This window comes from Peromyscus eremicus, chromosome 1 (genome assembly GCF_949786415.1).
Source record: "Peromyscus eremicus chromosome 1, PerEre_H2_v1, whole genome shotgun sequence".
Lineage (NCBI taxonomy): Eukaryota > Metazoa > Chordata > Mammalia > Rodentia > Cricetidae > Peromyscus > Peromyscus eremicus.
The window spans coordinates 96461839-96478370 of NC_081416.1; the positions used below are offsets into that span (position 1 = coordinate 96461839).

Sequence of the window (16532 nt, forward strand, 5' to 3'; positions counted from 1 at the left end):
CTACAGAGAATGTTTTTCTTGGATACCACTGAAAACATGCACTGAAGGGGTTATTTTACTACAAACAATACATTTTTTTCAATTTCCCATAATAATAGTATATAAAATAAGCACAATATTTGATTCTTTCTCTTAAAAAATTGTGGGCAGACCTTAGGAGTGAATCCAATCTCTGGGTTTTGTACATGCTAGGCAAACACTATATTGTTTGAACCTCTCAGACTTGGGTTTTTGAGACAAGGATCTTGCTGTGTAACTCAGTCTGGCATAGAGCTGTTTTTAGTCTTATTCTTGAATAATGAAACATCTTTCTCAACCTAGAATTTTATTTTCATAGGTTGTCTATTCTAGGCAGGGAAATCTCAAATTGGGACCACAGAACATAGTTGTTACAAATATCCTTACCATTAATCTTTATGAAGTGGATATTATGGTCACTATGGATCTACTACTGAATCTAACATGCTCATGAGAAAGTACATGCAATATTACACCAAAGGTAGCTATTTCAATGTGTATATGGTAACTACATTGATATTCTTGGCAAACTTATGTATATAATTTTATGCACACCATTTTTGTAGTTACCAGCCTGTCAGATCAGTCTATCTCATGAAAAGCTAAGTTTACATCCATTGGTTAGAATCTGTACCCAAAAGATAATGTAGGGTAAAAACCGAGAGTTGAGTATAGATTCAATGATTTGTAATAATGCCAATTTGGGCAGACTTTAAATTAGGTAACAGCTTCTGCAATCATAGGAGAAAGGAAAAAAAAGAGGTATTCTCACATGTAAAAAATGGTATCTTATATATACATAAGGAATCATCATAAAGGCCAAGACAAGTCATCAAAGGTTATAGAGAAAAGCCCCTGGATAAACCTGGAACATGAAGACTTGAGACACAGAAGCCACATTGCTGAATGAAAAATAGAACTAGCCGGGTGGTGGTGGTGGTGGTGGTGGTGGTGGTGGTGGTGGTGGTGGTGGTGGTGGTGGCACACGCCTTTAATTCCAGCACTTGGGAGGCAGAGCCAGATAGATCTCTGTGAGTTCAAGGTCATCCTGGTCTATAGAGCAAGATCCAGGACAGGCACCAAAACAACATGGAGAAACCGTCTTGAAAAAAAAAAAAAACCAGAAAAAAGAAAAGAAAAGAAAAATAGAACTAAACTAAACAAAATGAAATTTGCTGGAAGAGAAACTCTTAGGGCTATTAGGAGCATAGGGAGCAATAGAAGAGATAAAGAATAGAATGCATGCAGAATGGCCAGAGGCAGAGACTTGGAAGGAAGGCAATGGAATGCTAGAGTATGGCAATGTAGGAGAATTTTTCTGTAGATAGGAAAGCTAAATTGTGCACAATCTGCATCCTTCCTCCCTCAGTCATCAATTCTCTTACCTTACAGTTATGTCACCTTATGACTTTGTTCCCTCATTTAAATAAAAGGTGGGTAATGATAATTATATTACCAGATGCAGATTAAATAGAATGGTGTAGAGACTATGCTTCATGAACATGGATGCAATTAAACACATCCAACATATAACAGCTAACAAGCAAACCCAAGACATGAGTAGAAATCAAGGGCACTAACGATCAGAACCTTTGACTATAACAAATGAGAAATGTCTATATGAAAACAAGCAAGAAAAGAGCCCAGAGAAGAATTGCCAAGGGGGCCAAGGTCCACAGAGTGTTCATCAGAGGACTCTAGAAGCACAGAAGGTGACTTTGCATCCATCTTCTCTATGGTGTTACTCCCTGGTGCATTTTGGAATTGAGTCTTTGTTCCCATTGTCAATCCTTTGCTACTGTATTCATCTGATAGATGCAACCATATAGGATTCTTATCCACTTGGGACAACACGTATCTAGAAGATGTAGTTTTAATCCACATCTCCCAAGAGAAGAACTAGATGTAAATCTGTGTCCACAGCACAAACTCCTTTTTTTCTTGAGTTGTTCTTATCATTGGAACCATTCTTTGCCTAATGTTAAAATTACTTTAGACTTAAAGTTTTTCCTATAGTGGGTTAAGCTCCTTTCTCTGTGCCTTTGTTAGAAAATGTGATGAGAGAGATGAGTGTTATCTTGGAAGTTTACATGTGAAGAGAGGAGAATGAAAGGACAATAAGTTAAAAAAAAAAGTTTTTTGTTGAAGGAGGAGCCAAAAAAGAAAGAATGGTCCCATATCTAAAATGTATTATCATAAACTCAGTGTACAGTTACTGCTGACCCTCCCATGACCTGGCTCCACCCATGAGGACCACACATCAGACTGACCAATAGCTTCAAAGAATCGTGCAGAACAAAGGGCTAGAACATAGTCCGTGAAGAATAAAAGGCCATCACTTTTAGCAGCAGCATGTATCTGCTTCTGGCACTCCTGTGATCAGCAGCAAGCTCCTAGACCTGACGTCATGGTGAACTTCACTGCTGAGGAAAAGGGTCTCGTCAATGGCCTGTGGAGTAAGGTGAATGTGGAAGATATTGGTGGTGAAGCCTTGGGAAGGTAAGCATTGGCTGTTGATTCATCTGGGAGGAGAGTGAATAGTACTTCGGACAATTAGCCAGGAAAGTGAAGAATTCTGAAGATCCCTGATTTTTCCACTTTTTCCTCCTATTTCACAGGCTTCTTGTTGTGTACCCATGGACCCAGAGATTCTTTGACAGCTTCGGGAACTTGTCCTCTGCCTCTGCCATAATGGGCAACCCAAGGGTCAAAGCCCATGGCAAGAAGGTACTGACTTCTCTTGGAGAAGCCATTAAGAACCTAGACAACCTCAAGTCTGCCTTGGCTAAGCTCAGTGAGCTCCACTGTGACAAGCTACATGTGGATCCTGAGAACTTCAAGGTGAGTTCAGGGCAAGCTCACAAACTTATTTTGCATTTGTTTTGGGGACAAAAATGGAAGCTGGGCATATGAGTGATGGTGATGCCAACATAGATCTCAAAATTCATTGGTCTAGCCAGGAAAACAGTGAATCGCTGTAAGAAGCCTAACTTAGTTTACAGGCGTTTAGAAAATTTTGTCATGATAGAATTTTGTTGTACTTATCATGGAGAGTTATGAAAAAGATCTGTGCAAGAAGAAGTGGAATCTGGAGAGGAAAAACAGCTTAACTTCTGTAGGTCCTAATGATTGATGTTGAAGAAAAAATTTGGGATACATTTTAAAGATGGAATTTTTCTATCAACATTATTAAAATGTGTTAAATTCCCAAGTGAATACCGTGACAAGTGGAGACTTGTTCCTACATTGGTGGTAGTTTTAAAACTTCCCCAAGAGCACTTGTAGGACAAAAATTCTGTATTTACAGATTTTATACAATTAGTGAATGGGAAAAGTAACAAGAAAGGCAAATAAATATAATGGGAAGAAGAGAAAGTGTGAGAATTCAGACAGAGCAGTAGTGAGTGGGAAGATAGAGATACAATAGAAAATTGAACCTATGTTCATCAGAGATGACTAAATTGGGAGTTTGAAGCTGAATGTGTTAGTATATAGGCTCAAAACATTTCTTTGCTTTTCATGCTTATTCTTTTCTGAACCTGTATTTAACACACCAATCTGTTTATTTTGTCTTTTCTCAAACAGCTCTTGGGCAACGTGTTGGTGATTGTTTTGGCCGGTCACTTCGGCAAGGAATTCACGCCTGAGGTGCAGGCTGCCTGGCAGAAGGTGGTGGCTGGGGTGGCCAACGCTCTGTCCCACAAGTACCACTGAGCCCTCTACCTGTCCAGCAATCCTGTGTGTCCCCTACTACATCTTTCTGCACATGAGAAATGGACTGATCCTTGAGAACACAGATTCTTTAATAAAGATCATTCATCCCAGTAATCAAAAAGTCATTTTTGTCTTGTCTATTTTTTACTTCAGTGCTAAAGAAAAATGTTTGATGGGTTTGTGGGAGAGGGGAAGTACAGGAAGACACCTGAATTTCTCTGAAAACTGGAAGGACTCAAGAGAGGAAAGTAGATGCCATTGAAGGCTTCTACTGGCCCAGGGAGAGGCTATAGCTGGGAAAGAATTCTCAAAGAGGAGAAGAAATTGTGTGTGGAACATATAGAAACTTTCTGTAGAGGGTGAAGAAAAGAATAAGTATCTCATGGCAGGTTGTGACATATCCCATTTTGACTAAGAAAAAGCTTTAGAGATCTAAGATCTAAGATAAGATTATTATTTTAAATTATTTAATGTACATTTTCTTCCCAAAAGGATTTATTGGATAAACAATTGGTATGCTCTTCCCTGAGGAAGACTATTTCCCCAGCTCTTAGCATTCTTTAGTTGCCTGTGTGGTTGAAATCTCATGGACTTTCTCCCATCCATGTTAGTGTATCCCACAAGAAACTCCTTGATCCTCTGGCTCTCACAATCTTTTGTCCCTCTTCTGCAGTGTTCCCTGAGCCTTAGGTGTGGGAGTGTTTTGTAAATGTATTCACTGGAACTGGGTTCCACAACTCAGGATTTTGATTGGTGGTGGGTTTCTGTAGTGCTCTCCATCTATTGCAAAGAGAAGCTCGCTGAACGAGGGGTGAAGATTACACTTACATATACATGTATGCAATAACAATTAAAGACAGAAGAAGACATAAATTTGAAAGAGAGAAAGGAAGGTATATAGAAGAGTTTGGATAGAGGAAAGAGAAGTGACTATATGTTGTAACTATATCACAATTTCCAAAACATTTTTTAAAAAGATTTATTATTTTAAGTTTATGAGTCTGTGTATACGTCTTCAGAATTTGTGTTTGTGTGTGTGTGAAAGGAGGTGCTCCTGGGAGCCAGAACTATTGTTTTCCACTAGAACTGGAATTAACAAGGTAATTTGGCTATGTTGGTAGATCTGTATATATTATTATCCTCTCACAAATGTCTTATGTTAAAGATAACGTAGTTGGTTCTCAGACTGTATGTTCTCTACTCACACACCAATACAAATTCCATCCGCCACTATATAGGAAGAGCAAAAAACTATGAAAGCTGTAGCAGGAAGTCACTCCTAGGGATGAAGTTCCTAATGTGTGATTCTGTCCTAGCAAAGGCAGTGCATGTGGACTGTTACTGGATGGAAATATCCCAATAATTCAGAGTTATTTTGTAAACACACAAAAAAGTGAAGACAGAGCCAGGTTGAACAACCTGAAAGGTCAATCACTCAGCATTCTCAGTACTCAACCTGCCATGAGCACAGAGAAGGCTGAACCCACAACCTGCATCACCAGGCAGCTACACTCTTCCAGTGGGAATGCCAACTGCATGGTGACTACACAGTCCATTCACAGAGTAGAAAAGGCTGTCATCTACACACAGCAGATTGCTCTACTTCAAAGTGAAATGGAGGCAAATGTAGAGACATGCTCTACTACACCACAGTAATCTATTCCTACTCAGAGACAGAACTGCTTTCCCAAGGCTGTGGGAACTAGGGAGACCATGGGCTAAACCTAGAGAAAATGAATCTGATGGTTTGCACACCACTTCTTTATCATACATAGCTTCTGAATAAGGGGCATATTTCTGCCACTGAGGTCTTGTTTCTCAGGCCTAAAGAGAGCCTCGTACTCTCTGAGGCTTTCCCATGTTTGCCCATGCTTCAGCTTTAATCTGCTGGCCCCTGTAAGGCTGGAGACAGAAAGGAAAGAGTGTGAAAGACACCCTTGCAAATCTTCTGTTGGGAGGAGAAGGGACTGAAGAAAAGGGACTGAGAAAATACTATGAAAACTTCACCAGGAGGGTCTCCTCCCATGAGGGAAGGGGTCTATTTGACACTATCTTAGTGGGAATGCTATCTACACCTTACTCCACTGGACCCCACCCCTGTCTTGCCCAGCCTCTCTTGACCAATAGCCTCAGAGTCCTGGGGAGGGGGGAAGGGGTACAAGGTCCAGGGTGAAGAATAAAATAACAGACCTTCAGCCACTTGACACACTTGCTTCTACACACCTGAGATCATCTCCAAGCCTCTAGACCTGACACCATGGTTCACTTCACAGCTGAGGAGAAGGCAGCTATCACAAGCATATGGGATAAAGTGGACATGGAAAAAATTGGAGGGGAAACCCTGGGAAGGTAGGATCTGAGGCCAGGGCATGGGGGAAACGGAGGGGAAACTGTGCATGGCAGAAATATATAGGTTTTATTTAGGGGTTTGTGACACATTCTGACTTTTAACTGCTTATGCCCTGTATCTTAGGCTCTTGATTGTCTACCCATGGACTCAGAGATTCTTTGACAAATTTGGAAACCTCTCTTCTGTCCCGGCCATCATGGGTAACCCCAGAATCAGAGCCCATGGCAAGAAAGTGCTGACATCCCTAGGCTTGGCGGTTAAGAACATGGACAACCTCAAGGAGGTTTTTGCTCATCTGAGTGAGCTGCACTGTGACAAGCTTCATGTGGATCCTGAGAACTTCAAGGTCAGTTTGGAACACGCTCATCTGCTCAGTTTAAGTATGACATGGCCAGAGGAATTAATGCTAAGAGCGTGATTGGTTCTTAGTGCTTATGCTTGCTTCCAGGAACCTATTCCTCATATTGAGTTGCCTTGTCCAGCCTTAATACAAGGGCAGGAGCTTAGTCCTACCTCAACTTGATATGCCATGCTTTGTTAATACCCATGGGAGGCCTGCCCCTTTCTGAATAGAAACAGAGAGGTAGACAATGGGGGAGGAAGAGCAAGGTGGAGCAAGGGAATGGGAGGAGAGGAAGGATGAGAAACTGTGGTCCAGATGTAAAAGAAGTAAAGAAATTTAATTAATCATAAAAAAGAGTATGATTGGTTATGCTGGCCCAGATCTCAAAATACGTAGGACCAAATCTAGTGTTAATGAATTGCTAGAAACGTTTCCTATAAATCTGCAAATATTCAGCAAAGTTTTTTAGACAGACATGTGGTGTAACTCAGTTGGTAGAATGCTTTTCCAGGGTACAGAAAGTCTGAGACTCGATGCCTACCAAAGGACGAAAAGGAGCAGACTTCTGGAGTTGGTTACAAATCCTCCCTACTGTATTTCCTTAAAAGGAATCAGCACCTATGTGGAAGTAGAAATAGCATTTGAAATTGAAATTTTGTTTCAGAGAAGGAGAAATACATTATTTATGTGTATTCTAAATGATTGACACTTCAGGAAAGATATGAGAGAAAAGTAGACAGATTTTTTTATTGCTTTGATGAACTTTCTAAAAAGCATTACAGTCCTAATGAGCAAAAGTATAAGAAGTATCCACCTTCTTCATTAGTGAAGACTTAAACTCTAGTAAACATGCTGTTGCACCAAAATCCTGCATTTATTGAATTCAGGCCATTGGTGAACAAGTAAAGGAGTAAGCAACATAAAAATGGTGGACTGTGGAAACAGAAGGGAGCAAGGGAGCAAGGAGGGCACGTGAACAGTGAAACTGAACCAACCTCCTCGTTAGAGTGAATAGATAATTGGGGATTGGAGTCCTCAGGGAATTTAACTTAATAATATTTTTTTCATGCGAATTCTTTTCTGTATCTTCTTTTCTCACTTTTGTGTATCTTTTATGTGTTTCTTCTCACAGCTCCTGGGTAACATGCTGGTGATTGTTCTTTCTTCTCACTCTGGCAAGGAATTCACGGCAGAGGTGCAGGCTGCCTGGCAGAAGTTAGTGGCTGGTGTGGCCAATGCTCTGTCTCACAAATACCACTGAGCCCCCTTTCTTGATGAGCAGCACTGCTATGTGCCTCTCAGGCTCATCCTACACAAGACCACCTTGTTGGGATTTGAAACTTGAGCTTCTGCTTAATAAAGTCCATTCTCTTCAGTAACCCAAGAGTCATGCTTTGTTGTGTATGTTTCTTACTATTGTGTTAAAGAAAGAAGGTTGATGGGTGCATGGTAGTCAAGAGGCACCACAGGACACCAGAGTTTCTTTGAAAACTGTATAGGGACTCAGAAGAGGAAGGTAGATGTTATGGGATTTTTCTAGGGTGTCAAGGAGGATGAAGAGTTGAAAAGAATTCTCATGTAGGAAAGCAAAGTGTTAATACGTTGGAGAAGGAGTTGTATGGACAGTTGCTAAAACTTAGTGCGGAGGGTGAAGAAAAGCATGGCAAATGATAACCTGCAAGTTGTGATATGTATCTTTTCATTAAGATAAAGCTTTAGACAGATCTAATGTCTAAGCTGAGATAATAAATGCACTCAGATTTTTTATTTTTAAGAAATTATTTACTTTATTTTTAATCATGTGTCTCTGTGTCTGTCACTGTTTGGTTTTGTGCATGTGAGTACAAGAGTCTATGGCAGCTAGAAGCGCAAGTCCCATTGGAACTGGAGTTACAGGAGTGACTGCCTGCCATGGGTGCTGGGAACTGAACTCAGTTCCTCTGAGAGTGTATGTACTCTTAAACACTGAGCCATCATCTCTCCAGCTTCAAGTGTACATTTTCCAGGAGGTACTTTATCAGGTGTCCTCTGAAGCTGATTGTGAGAAAACGGACAAATTGATAGAGAGCAGTGAACATTTAAGGCAATGTTTCAATGAAACCACTATAGCAGGCTTGCTTTTGAAGGAATTCATTGTCTCAGTGATGAATCAAAGCTCGGAGACACAGTTCACTGTAATTTTCTGTAGGGCTGTAATGAGCAACGAGATGGTGATAGAGAAAGGATAGAAGTAGAACCTTGTCAGGTCAAGTGGGGACGATGAAGATTTCATACATGGGAAGTCTTCATGAATGCTAAAACTTTCTATAATCTAAAGTCAGTGAACTAGGTCTTAATGATTTATATAAAACTAGAGGGTATTGAAGAGATAAAATATTGGCAAAACTAGGCAATAGAACTTTGATTATAAAAATCTCAATTTTAATACTTTATTGGGTAGGAAACAAAAATGGATAGGAAACCTGGTGACACCTGCTTATCATCCCACTACTTGAAATGCTAAGCAAAGTGTCAAAGTTTCAAGGGCTGCCTGAACTACAGTTTCTAGGCCAACCTAAGAACTTAGTGAGTTCCTGTCTCAAAATTAATAATAAACCTTGGTCTGAGGATGTCACACAGTGTGGGGGCATTGATTTAACATGTGGAATGCCAGAGATTCAATTCCCAGTACCACTAAACTAAAAACACTAAATGAATTGATTAGTGACCAATAAACAGTCTCAGGAAAGTGGACTGAAGAAATGGGACTATTGAGAAAAATATTTTCCTCATGAATTCAAAATTGATTTAAATTCTCAGGAGCTGTTTGTCACACTGATTTAAAAGTTTAAAATAAAGAGGTGAAACAAGACATGCAACCGGTGGCGATGACCAAGGGTTGTATGGGACAGACATGGTGTGACATTTACTAGAATATATGAGAAGAAAACAAGAGATGGTGGAGGATGAAATTGTAAATCCTGGGTGTTTATAACTACGCAAAGTGTGCATGGACTTAAGACACTCGTATGGGTGAATTGCACTTGAGAGAGTCTAAAGTTGCTCAAAGACATTCAAGCCTTGAGTCAATCTCATGTCAGGGTTTGGGATCTTTAAATGGTAGAGGTTGGAGGGTAACATCTTGGCAAACATCTCTATTTCATCCTCTCTTGACTCCATAGATTTGTCAGTATGACTGGTGGATGATATTTTAAGTTGTCTTTGTCTACTTTAAAGATGTGGGAAGAATGATTCTTGTAGTTTCAGGCTATCAACAACATTGACCTTTCTAGTCCTGCTAGCTTTTCAATATGTCACTAAAAGAAAAAAAGAAAAAAAAAAAAAACACCAGGCTTTGTATAAGGCACTCAAATTGGGTTTCACTGGGTCTGTCAACAGATGAGACAATGCCCACTTTTATCAATTTATTTTTTTCTTTTTCCCATCCCTAATGTTTCACCCCTAGATGTCAGCAGATAAAGGATGGTAATTATGCAGTGGTGGGAAGAAGAAACATTTACCACCTGTTTGAGAGCTAGATATGCTTACTACCACTCCAATGTGAAAAAACAAGATAACTGAAAAATAACTTTTAATATATTCACACACATATTCACATATACAGGTCAGGATGATACCAAACTTTGGTTTATTTGTATTATATCTGGAGACAAGGCCACAGTCTGTACCATGCGTGGCCTAGAACTTCCTATGAAGACTGTGATGACCTCAAACTCACAAAGATATGTCTGCCTGTTTCCTGAGTGCTGGGATTAAAGACACATGTTATTATGTGCAACTGATGATGAGATATTTTAACAACAAAAGGGTAACTTTTTGATAGTATAAGTTTACAATAAAATAGGCTTGAGAGAAATACTATATCTCTGAACAGTATTTCATCAGAAGTGAGCAATATTTAGAGGTTATGTCATAACAGCTTCTCATCTCTACCATGGAAGATGAGTTCCCCACTTTCATTAGATTGTGAGTGCACTGCAGCAACATGCCTGCCATGGTCCACCTTGGTTATTTATATATTCACTGCACAGGATGTTATCTGTGCTACCATCACACAAATGCTCTTTTTTCCCCTTCTTCAGAACACTGAATTTACTATTACAGCATTTTTTCTCCAGGAACTTCCTATGACAGGTTACTTATAGTCATTCTGGATACAGAAAAGTTAATTCCTTATGACACAGAAAACTGATTCTGACACCACCATTAACTTTCTTTCTAGGAGAATAATATGTAAAAATACTCTTTGTTTGATTTACTTATTCATTTCTGTATCTTACATCTCCTACATCTAGTGAGTGAGCCTAAAGTTTTATTCTGTCATTCATATATTATAAACCCCCAGGACTGATAATAATTGTAACAAGGTTATGGAACACATAATGATTAAGTGAAAGTTGACATTACATGGACTAGCTATCATAAAGAAACTGTGTACAGATTCTGACTCAACATGACATGGGGAACATGGAGGGTGTATTGACAGGCATGAACTCATTAATAAAACTTAGAAGGAAATTGCCCCAGGAATCTGAGGACAACAATGATTACAGACAATTCCTGGGTCAGTATTTAGGTTTCTTAAAAGATGGTGGTTATTTTTTTCAGACATGTAGGATCAGGAAGTTCACTAGAGTCTGCTGAAGAGCAACTGGGACTAGTTAAGATCATTGGAAGATTGGACTAAGACTTCCAGGTCTCTCCCAAGATCAGACTATGGAGACAGAAGCTAAAGGAATATGTATGTGTATATCTGCCATCTCACAAATGACTTTTAAAAAAGAACATAGCTGGTTCTTGCTCATACTGTGTCCTCTTACTGCACACCAATAAAAATCTGTATCCATAACTACATAGAGACGACTAAAAACCTGAAAGCTGTAATAAAAAGTCACTCCTAGGGATGAAGTTCCTAATGTGTGATTCTGTCCTAGCAGAGGCAGTGCATGTGGACTGTTACTGGATGGAAATATCCCAATAATTCAGAGTTATTTTGTGAACACACAGAAAGTGAAGACAGAGCCTGGTTGAACAACCTGAAAGGTCAATCACTCAGCATTCTCAGTCCTCAACCTGCCATGAGCACAGAGAAGGCTGAACCCACAACCTGCATCACCAGGCAGCTACACTCTTCCAGTGGGAATGCCAACTGCATGGTGACTACACAGTCCATTCACAGAGTAGAAAAGGCTGTCATCTACACACAGCAGATTGCTCTACTTCAAAGTGAAATGGAGGCAAATGTAGAGACATGCTCTACTACACCACAGTAATCTATTCCTACTCAGAAACAGAACTGCTTTCCTGAGGCTGTGGGGAACTAGGGAGACCATGGTCTAAACCTATAGAAAATGCATCCGATGGTCTGCACACCACTTCTTTATTATGCATAGCTTCCGAATAAGGGGCATATTTCTGCCACTCAGGTCCTGGTTCCCAGGCCTAAAGAGAGCCTCGTACTCTCTGAGACTTTCCCACGTTTGCCCATGTTTCAGCTTTAATCTGCTGGCCCCTGTAAGGCTAGAGACAGAAAGGAAAGTGTGTGAAAGACACCCTTGCAAATCTTCTGTTGGGAGGAGAAAGGACTGAAGAAAAGGAAAGAAGGAACGAAAGAGAGAAAATATTATGAAAACTTCACCAGGAGGGTCTCCTCCCATGAGGGAAGGGGCCTACTTGACACTATCTTAGTGGGAATGCTATCTACACCTTACTCCACTGGACCCCACCCCTGTCTTGCCCAGCCTCTCTTGACCAATAGCCTCAGAGTCCTGGGGACGGGGGAAGGGGTGCAAGGTCCAGGGTGAAGAATAAAAGGACAGGCCTTCAGCCACTTGAACACACTTGCTTCTACACACCTGAGATCATCTCCAAGCCTCTAGACCTGACACCATGGTTCACTTCACAGCTGAGGAGAAGGCAGCTATCACAAGCATATGGGATAAAGTGGACGTGGAAAAAATTGGAGGGGAAACCCTGGGAAGGTAGGATCTGAGGCCAGAGCAGGAGAAATGGAGGGGAAACTGTGCATGGCAGAAATATATAGGTTTCCTTTAGGGGTTTGTGACACATTCTGATTTTTAACTTCTTATGTCCTGTGTCTTAGGCTCTTGATTGTCTACCCATGGACTCAGAGATTCTTTGACAAATTTGGAAACCTCTCTTCTGCCCCGGCCATCATGGGTAACCCCAGAATCAGAGCCCATGGCAAGAAAGTGCTGACATCCCTAGGCTCGGCGGTTAAGAACATGGACAACCTCAAGGAGGTTTTTGCTCATCTGAGTGAGCTGCACTGTGACAAGCTTCATGTGGATCCTGAGAACTTCAAGGTCAGTTTGGAACACGCTCATCTGCTCAGTTTAAGTATGACATTGCCAGAGGAATTAATGCTAAGAGTGTGATTGGTTCCTAGTGCTTATGCTTGCTTCCAGGAACCTATTCCTCATATTGAGTTGCCTTGTCCAGCCTTAATACAAGGGCAGGAGCTTAGTCCTACCTCAACTTGATATGCCATGCTTTGTTAATACCCATGGGAGGCCTGCCCCTTTCTGAATAGAAACAGAGAGGTAGACAATGGGGGAGGAAGAGTGAGGTGGAGCAAGGGAATGGGAGGAGAGGAAGGATGAGAAACTGTGTTCCAGATGTAAAAGAAGTGAAGAAATTTAATTAATCATAAAAAAGAGTATGATTGGTTATGCTGGCCCAGATCTCAAAATACGTAGGACCAAATCTAATGTTAATGAATTGCTAGAAACGTTTCCTATAAATCTGCAAATATTCAGCAAAGTTTTTTAGACAGACATGTGGTGTAACTCAGTTGGTAGAATGCTTTTCCAGGGTACAGAAAGTCTGAGACTCGATGCCTACCAAAGGACGAAAAGGAGCAGACTTCTGGAGTTGGTTACAAATCCTCCCTACTGTATTTCCTTAAAAGGAATCAGCACCTATGTGGAAGTAGAAATAGCATTTGAAATTGAAATTTTGTTTCAGAGAAGGAGAAATACATTATTTATGTGTATTCTAAATGATTGACACTTCAGGAAAGATATGAGAGAAAAGTAGACAGATTTTTTTATTGCTTTGATGAACTTTCTAAAAAGCATTACAGTCCTAATGAGCAAAAGTATAAGAAGTATCCACCTTCTTCATTAGTGAAGACTTAAACTCTAGTAAACATGCTGTTGCACCAAAATCCTGCATTTATTGAATTCAGGCCATTGGTGAACAAGTAAAGGAGTAAGCAACATAAAAATGGTGGACTGTGGAAACAGAAGGGAGCAAGGGAGCAAGGAGGGCACGTGAACAGTGAAACTGAACCAACCTCCTCGTTAGAGTGAATAGATAATTGGGGATTGGAGTCCTCAGGGAATTTAACTTAAAAATATTATTTTTTTCATGCCAATTCTTTTCTGTATCTTCTTTTCTCACTTTTGTGTATCTTTTTTGTGTTTCTTCTCACAGCTCCTGGGTAACATGCTGGTGATTGTTCTTTCTTCTCACTTTGGCAAGGAATTCACGGCAGAGGTGCAGGCTGCCTGGCAGAAGTTGGTGGCTGGTGTGGCCAATGCTCTGTCCCACAAGTACCACTGAGCCCCCTTTCTTGATGAGCAGCACTGCTATGTGCCTCTCAGGCTCATCCTACACAAGACCACCTTGTTGGGATTTGAAACTTAAGCTTCTGCTTAATAAAGTCCATTCTCTTCAGTAACCCAAGAGTCATGCTTTGTTGTGTATGTTTCTTACTATTGTGTTAAAGAAAGAAGGTTGATGGGTGCATGGTAGTCAAGAGGCACCACAGGACACCAGAGTTTCTTTGAAAACTGTATAGGGACTCAGAAGAGGAAGGTAGATGTTATGGGATTTTTCTAGGGTGTCAAGGAGGATGAAGAGTTGAAAAGAATTCTCATGTAGGAAAGCAAAGTGTTAATACGTTGGAGAAGGAGTTGTATGGACAGTTGCTAAAACTTAGTGCGGAGGGTGAAGAAAAGCATGGCAAATGATAACCTGCAAGTTGTGATATGTATCTTTTCATTAAGATAAAGCTTTAGACAGATCTAATGTCTAAGCTGAGATAATAAATGCACTCAGATTTTTTATTTTTAAGAAATGATTTATTTTATTTTTAATCATGTGTCTCTGTGTCTGTCACTGTTTGGTTTTGTGCATGTGAGTGCAAGAGTCTATGGCAGCTAGAAGCGCAAGTCCCATTGGAACTGGAGTTACAGGAGTGACTGCCTGCCATGGGTGCTGGGAACTGAACTCAGTTCCTCTGAGAGTGTATGTACTCTTAAACACTGAGCCATCATCTCTCCATCTTCAAGTGTACATTTTCCAGCAGGTACTTTATCAGGTGTCCTCTGAAGCTGATTGCGAGAAAAAGGACAAATTGATAGAGAGCAGTGAACATTTAAGGCAATGTTTCAATGAAACCACTATAGCAGGCTTGCGTTTTGAAGGAATTCATTGTCTCAGTGATGAATCAAAGCTCGGAGACACAGTTCACTGTAATTTTCTGTAGGGCTGTAATGAGCAATGAGATGGTGATAGAGAAAGGATAGAAGTAGAACCTTGTCAGGTCAAGTGGACGATGAAGATTTCATACATGGGAAGTCTACATGAATGCTAAAACTTTCTGTAATCTAAAGCCAGTGAACTAGGTCTTAATGATTTATATAAAACTAGAGGGTATTGAAGAGGTAAAATATTGGCAAAACTAGGCAACAGAGACTTTGATTATAAAAATCTCAATTTTAATACTTTATTGGGTAGGAAACAAAAATGGATAGGAAACCTGGTGACACCTGCTTATCATCCCACTACTTGAAATGCTAAGCAAAGTGTCAAAGTTTCAAGGGCTGCCTGAACTACAGTTTCTAGGCCAACCTACGAACTTAGTGAGTTCCTGTCTCAGAATTAATAATAAACCTTGGTCTGAGGATGTCACACGGTGTGGGGGCATTGACTTAACATGTGGAATGCCAGAGATTCAATTCCCAGTACCACTAAACTAAAAACACTAAATGAATTGATTAGTGACCAATAAACAGTCTCAGGAAAGTGGACTGAAGAAATGGGACTATTGAGAAAAATATTTTCCTCATGAATTCAAAATTGATTTAAATTCTCAGGAGCTGTTTGTCACACTGATTTAAAAGTTTAAAATAAAGAGGTGAAACAAGACATGCAACCGGTGGCGATGACCAAGGGTGGTATGGGACAGACATGGTGTGACATTTACTAGAATATATGAGAAGAAAACAAGAGATGGTGAAGGATGAAATTATAAATCCTGAGTGGTTATAACTACGCAAAGTGTGCATGGACTTAAGACACTGATATGGGTAAATTACACTTGAGAGAGTCTAAAGTTGCTCAAAGACATTCAAGCCTTGAGTCAATCTCATGTCAGGGTTTGGGATCTTTAAATGGTAGAGGTTGGAGGGTAACATCTTGGCCAACATCTCTATTTCATCCTCTCTTGACTCCATAGATTTGTCAGTATGACTGGTGGATGATATTTTAAGTCGTCTTTGTCTACTTTAAAGATGTGGGAAGAATGATTCTTGTAATTTCAGGCTACCAACAACACTGACCTTTCTGGTCCTGCTAGCTTTTCAACATGTCACTAAAAGAAAAAAAGAAAAAAAAAACAAACAGGCTTTGTATAAGGCACTCAAATTGGGTTTCACTGGGTCTGTCAATATGATGAGACAATGCCTACTTTTATCAATTTCTTTTTTTTTCTTCTTGCCATCCCTAATGTTTCACCCCTAGATGTCAGCAGATAAAAGATGGTAATTATGCAGTGGTGGGAAGAAGAAACATTTACCACCTGTTTGAGAGCTAGATATGCTTACTACCACTCCAATGTGAAAAAACAAGATAACTGAAAAATAACTTTTAATATATTCACACACACATTCACATATACAGGTCAGGATGATACCAAACTTTGGTTTATTTGTATTATTTCTGGAGACAAGGCTGCAGTCTGTACCATGGGTGGCCTAGAACTTCCTATGAAGACTGTGATGACCTCAAACTCACAAAGATATGTCTGCCTGTTTCCTGAGTGCTGGGATTAAAGACACATGTTATTATGGGCAGCTG

At 40.1% G+C, this 16532-nt stretch overlaps 3 protein-coding genes across 3 annotated transcripts; all 3 read left to right on the forward strand.

The window, feature by feature from the left end:
- The first annotated feature begins 2425 nt into the window (after positions 1-2425).
- Hbe1 (hemoglobin subunit epsilon 1) lies at positions 2426-3732 on the forward strand. Its single transcript, XM_059252417.1, has 3 exons — positions 2426-2517; positions 2637-2859; positions 3604-3732. The coding sequence occupies exons 1-3, from the start codon at positions 2426-2428 to the stop codon at positions 3730-3732; spliced, it is 444 nt and encodes a 147-aa protein (XP_059108400.1).
- Positions 3733-5989: 2257 nt separating this feature from the next.
- LOC131901188 (hemoglobin subunit beta-H1-like) lies at positions 5990-7686 on the forward strand. The gene is made up of 3 exons (XM_059252421.1): positions 5990-6081; positions 6206-6428; positions 7558-7686. The coding sequence occupies exons 1-3, from the start codon at positions 5990-5992 to the stop codon at positions 7684-7686; spliced, it is 444 nt and encodes a 147-aa protein (XP_059108404.1).
- Positions 7687-12314: 4628 nt separating this feature from the next.
- LOC131901198 (hemoglobin subunit beta-H0) lies at positions 12315-14012 on the forward strand. The gene is made up of 3 exons (XM_059252430.1): positions 12315-12406; positions 12529-12751; positions 13884-14012. The coding sequence occupies exons 1-3, from the start codon at positions 12315-12317 to the stop codon at positions 14010-14012; spliced, it is 444 nt and encodes a 147-aa protein (XP_059108413.1).
- Positions 14013-16532: the final 2520 nt, after the last annotated feature.

Bases quoted from the DNA above. Each gene is read 5' to 3' on its own strand.
- Hbe1 (XM_059252417.1), top strand. From the start codon at position 2,426: ATGGTGAACTTCACTGCTGAGGAAAAGGGTCTCGTCAATGGCCTGTGG. The intron at 2,518-2,636 runs GTAAGCATTGGC...CCTATTTCACAG, and splicing joins GGTGGTGAAGCCTTGGGAAG to GCTTCTTGTTGTGTACCCAT. The intron at 2,860-3,603 runs GTGAGTTCAGGG...TTTCTCAAACAG, and splicing joins TGGATCCTGAGAACTTCAAG to CTCTTGGGCAACGTGTTGGT.
- LOC131901188 (XM_059252421.1), top strand. From the start codon at position 5,990: ATGGTTCACTTCACAGCTGAGGAGAAGGCAGCTATCACAAGCATATGG. The intron at 6,082-6,205 runs GTAGGATCTGAG...CCTGTATCTTAG, and splicing joins GGAGGGGAAACCCTGGGAAG to GCTCTTGATTGTCTACCCAT. The intron at 6,429-7,557 runs GTCAGTTTGGAA...TTCTTCTCACAG, and splicing joins TGGATCCTGAGAACTTCAAG to CTCCTGGGTAACATGCTGGT.
- LOC131901198 (XM_059252430.1), top strand. From the start codon at position 12,315: ATGGTTCACTTCACAGCTGAGGAGAAGGCAGCTATCACAAGCATATGG. The intron at 12,407-12,528 runs GTAGGATCTGAG...CCTGTGTCTTAG, and splicing joins GGAGGGGAAACCCTGGGAAG to GCTCTTGATTGTCTACCCAT. The intron at 12,752-13,883 runs GTCAGTTTGGAA...TTCTTCTCACAG, and splicing joins TGGATCCTGAGAACTTCAAG to CTCCTGGGTAACATGCTGGT.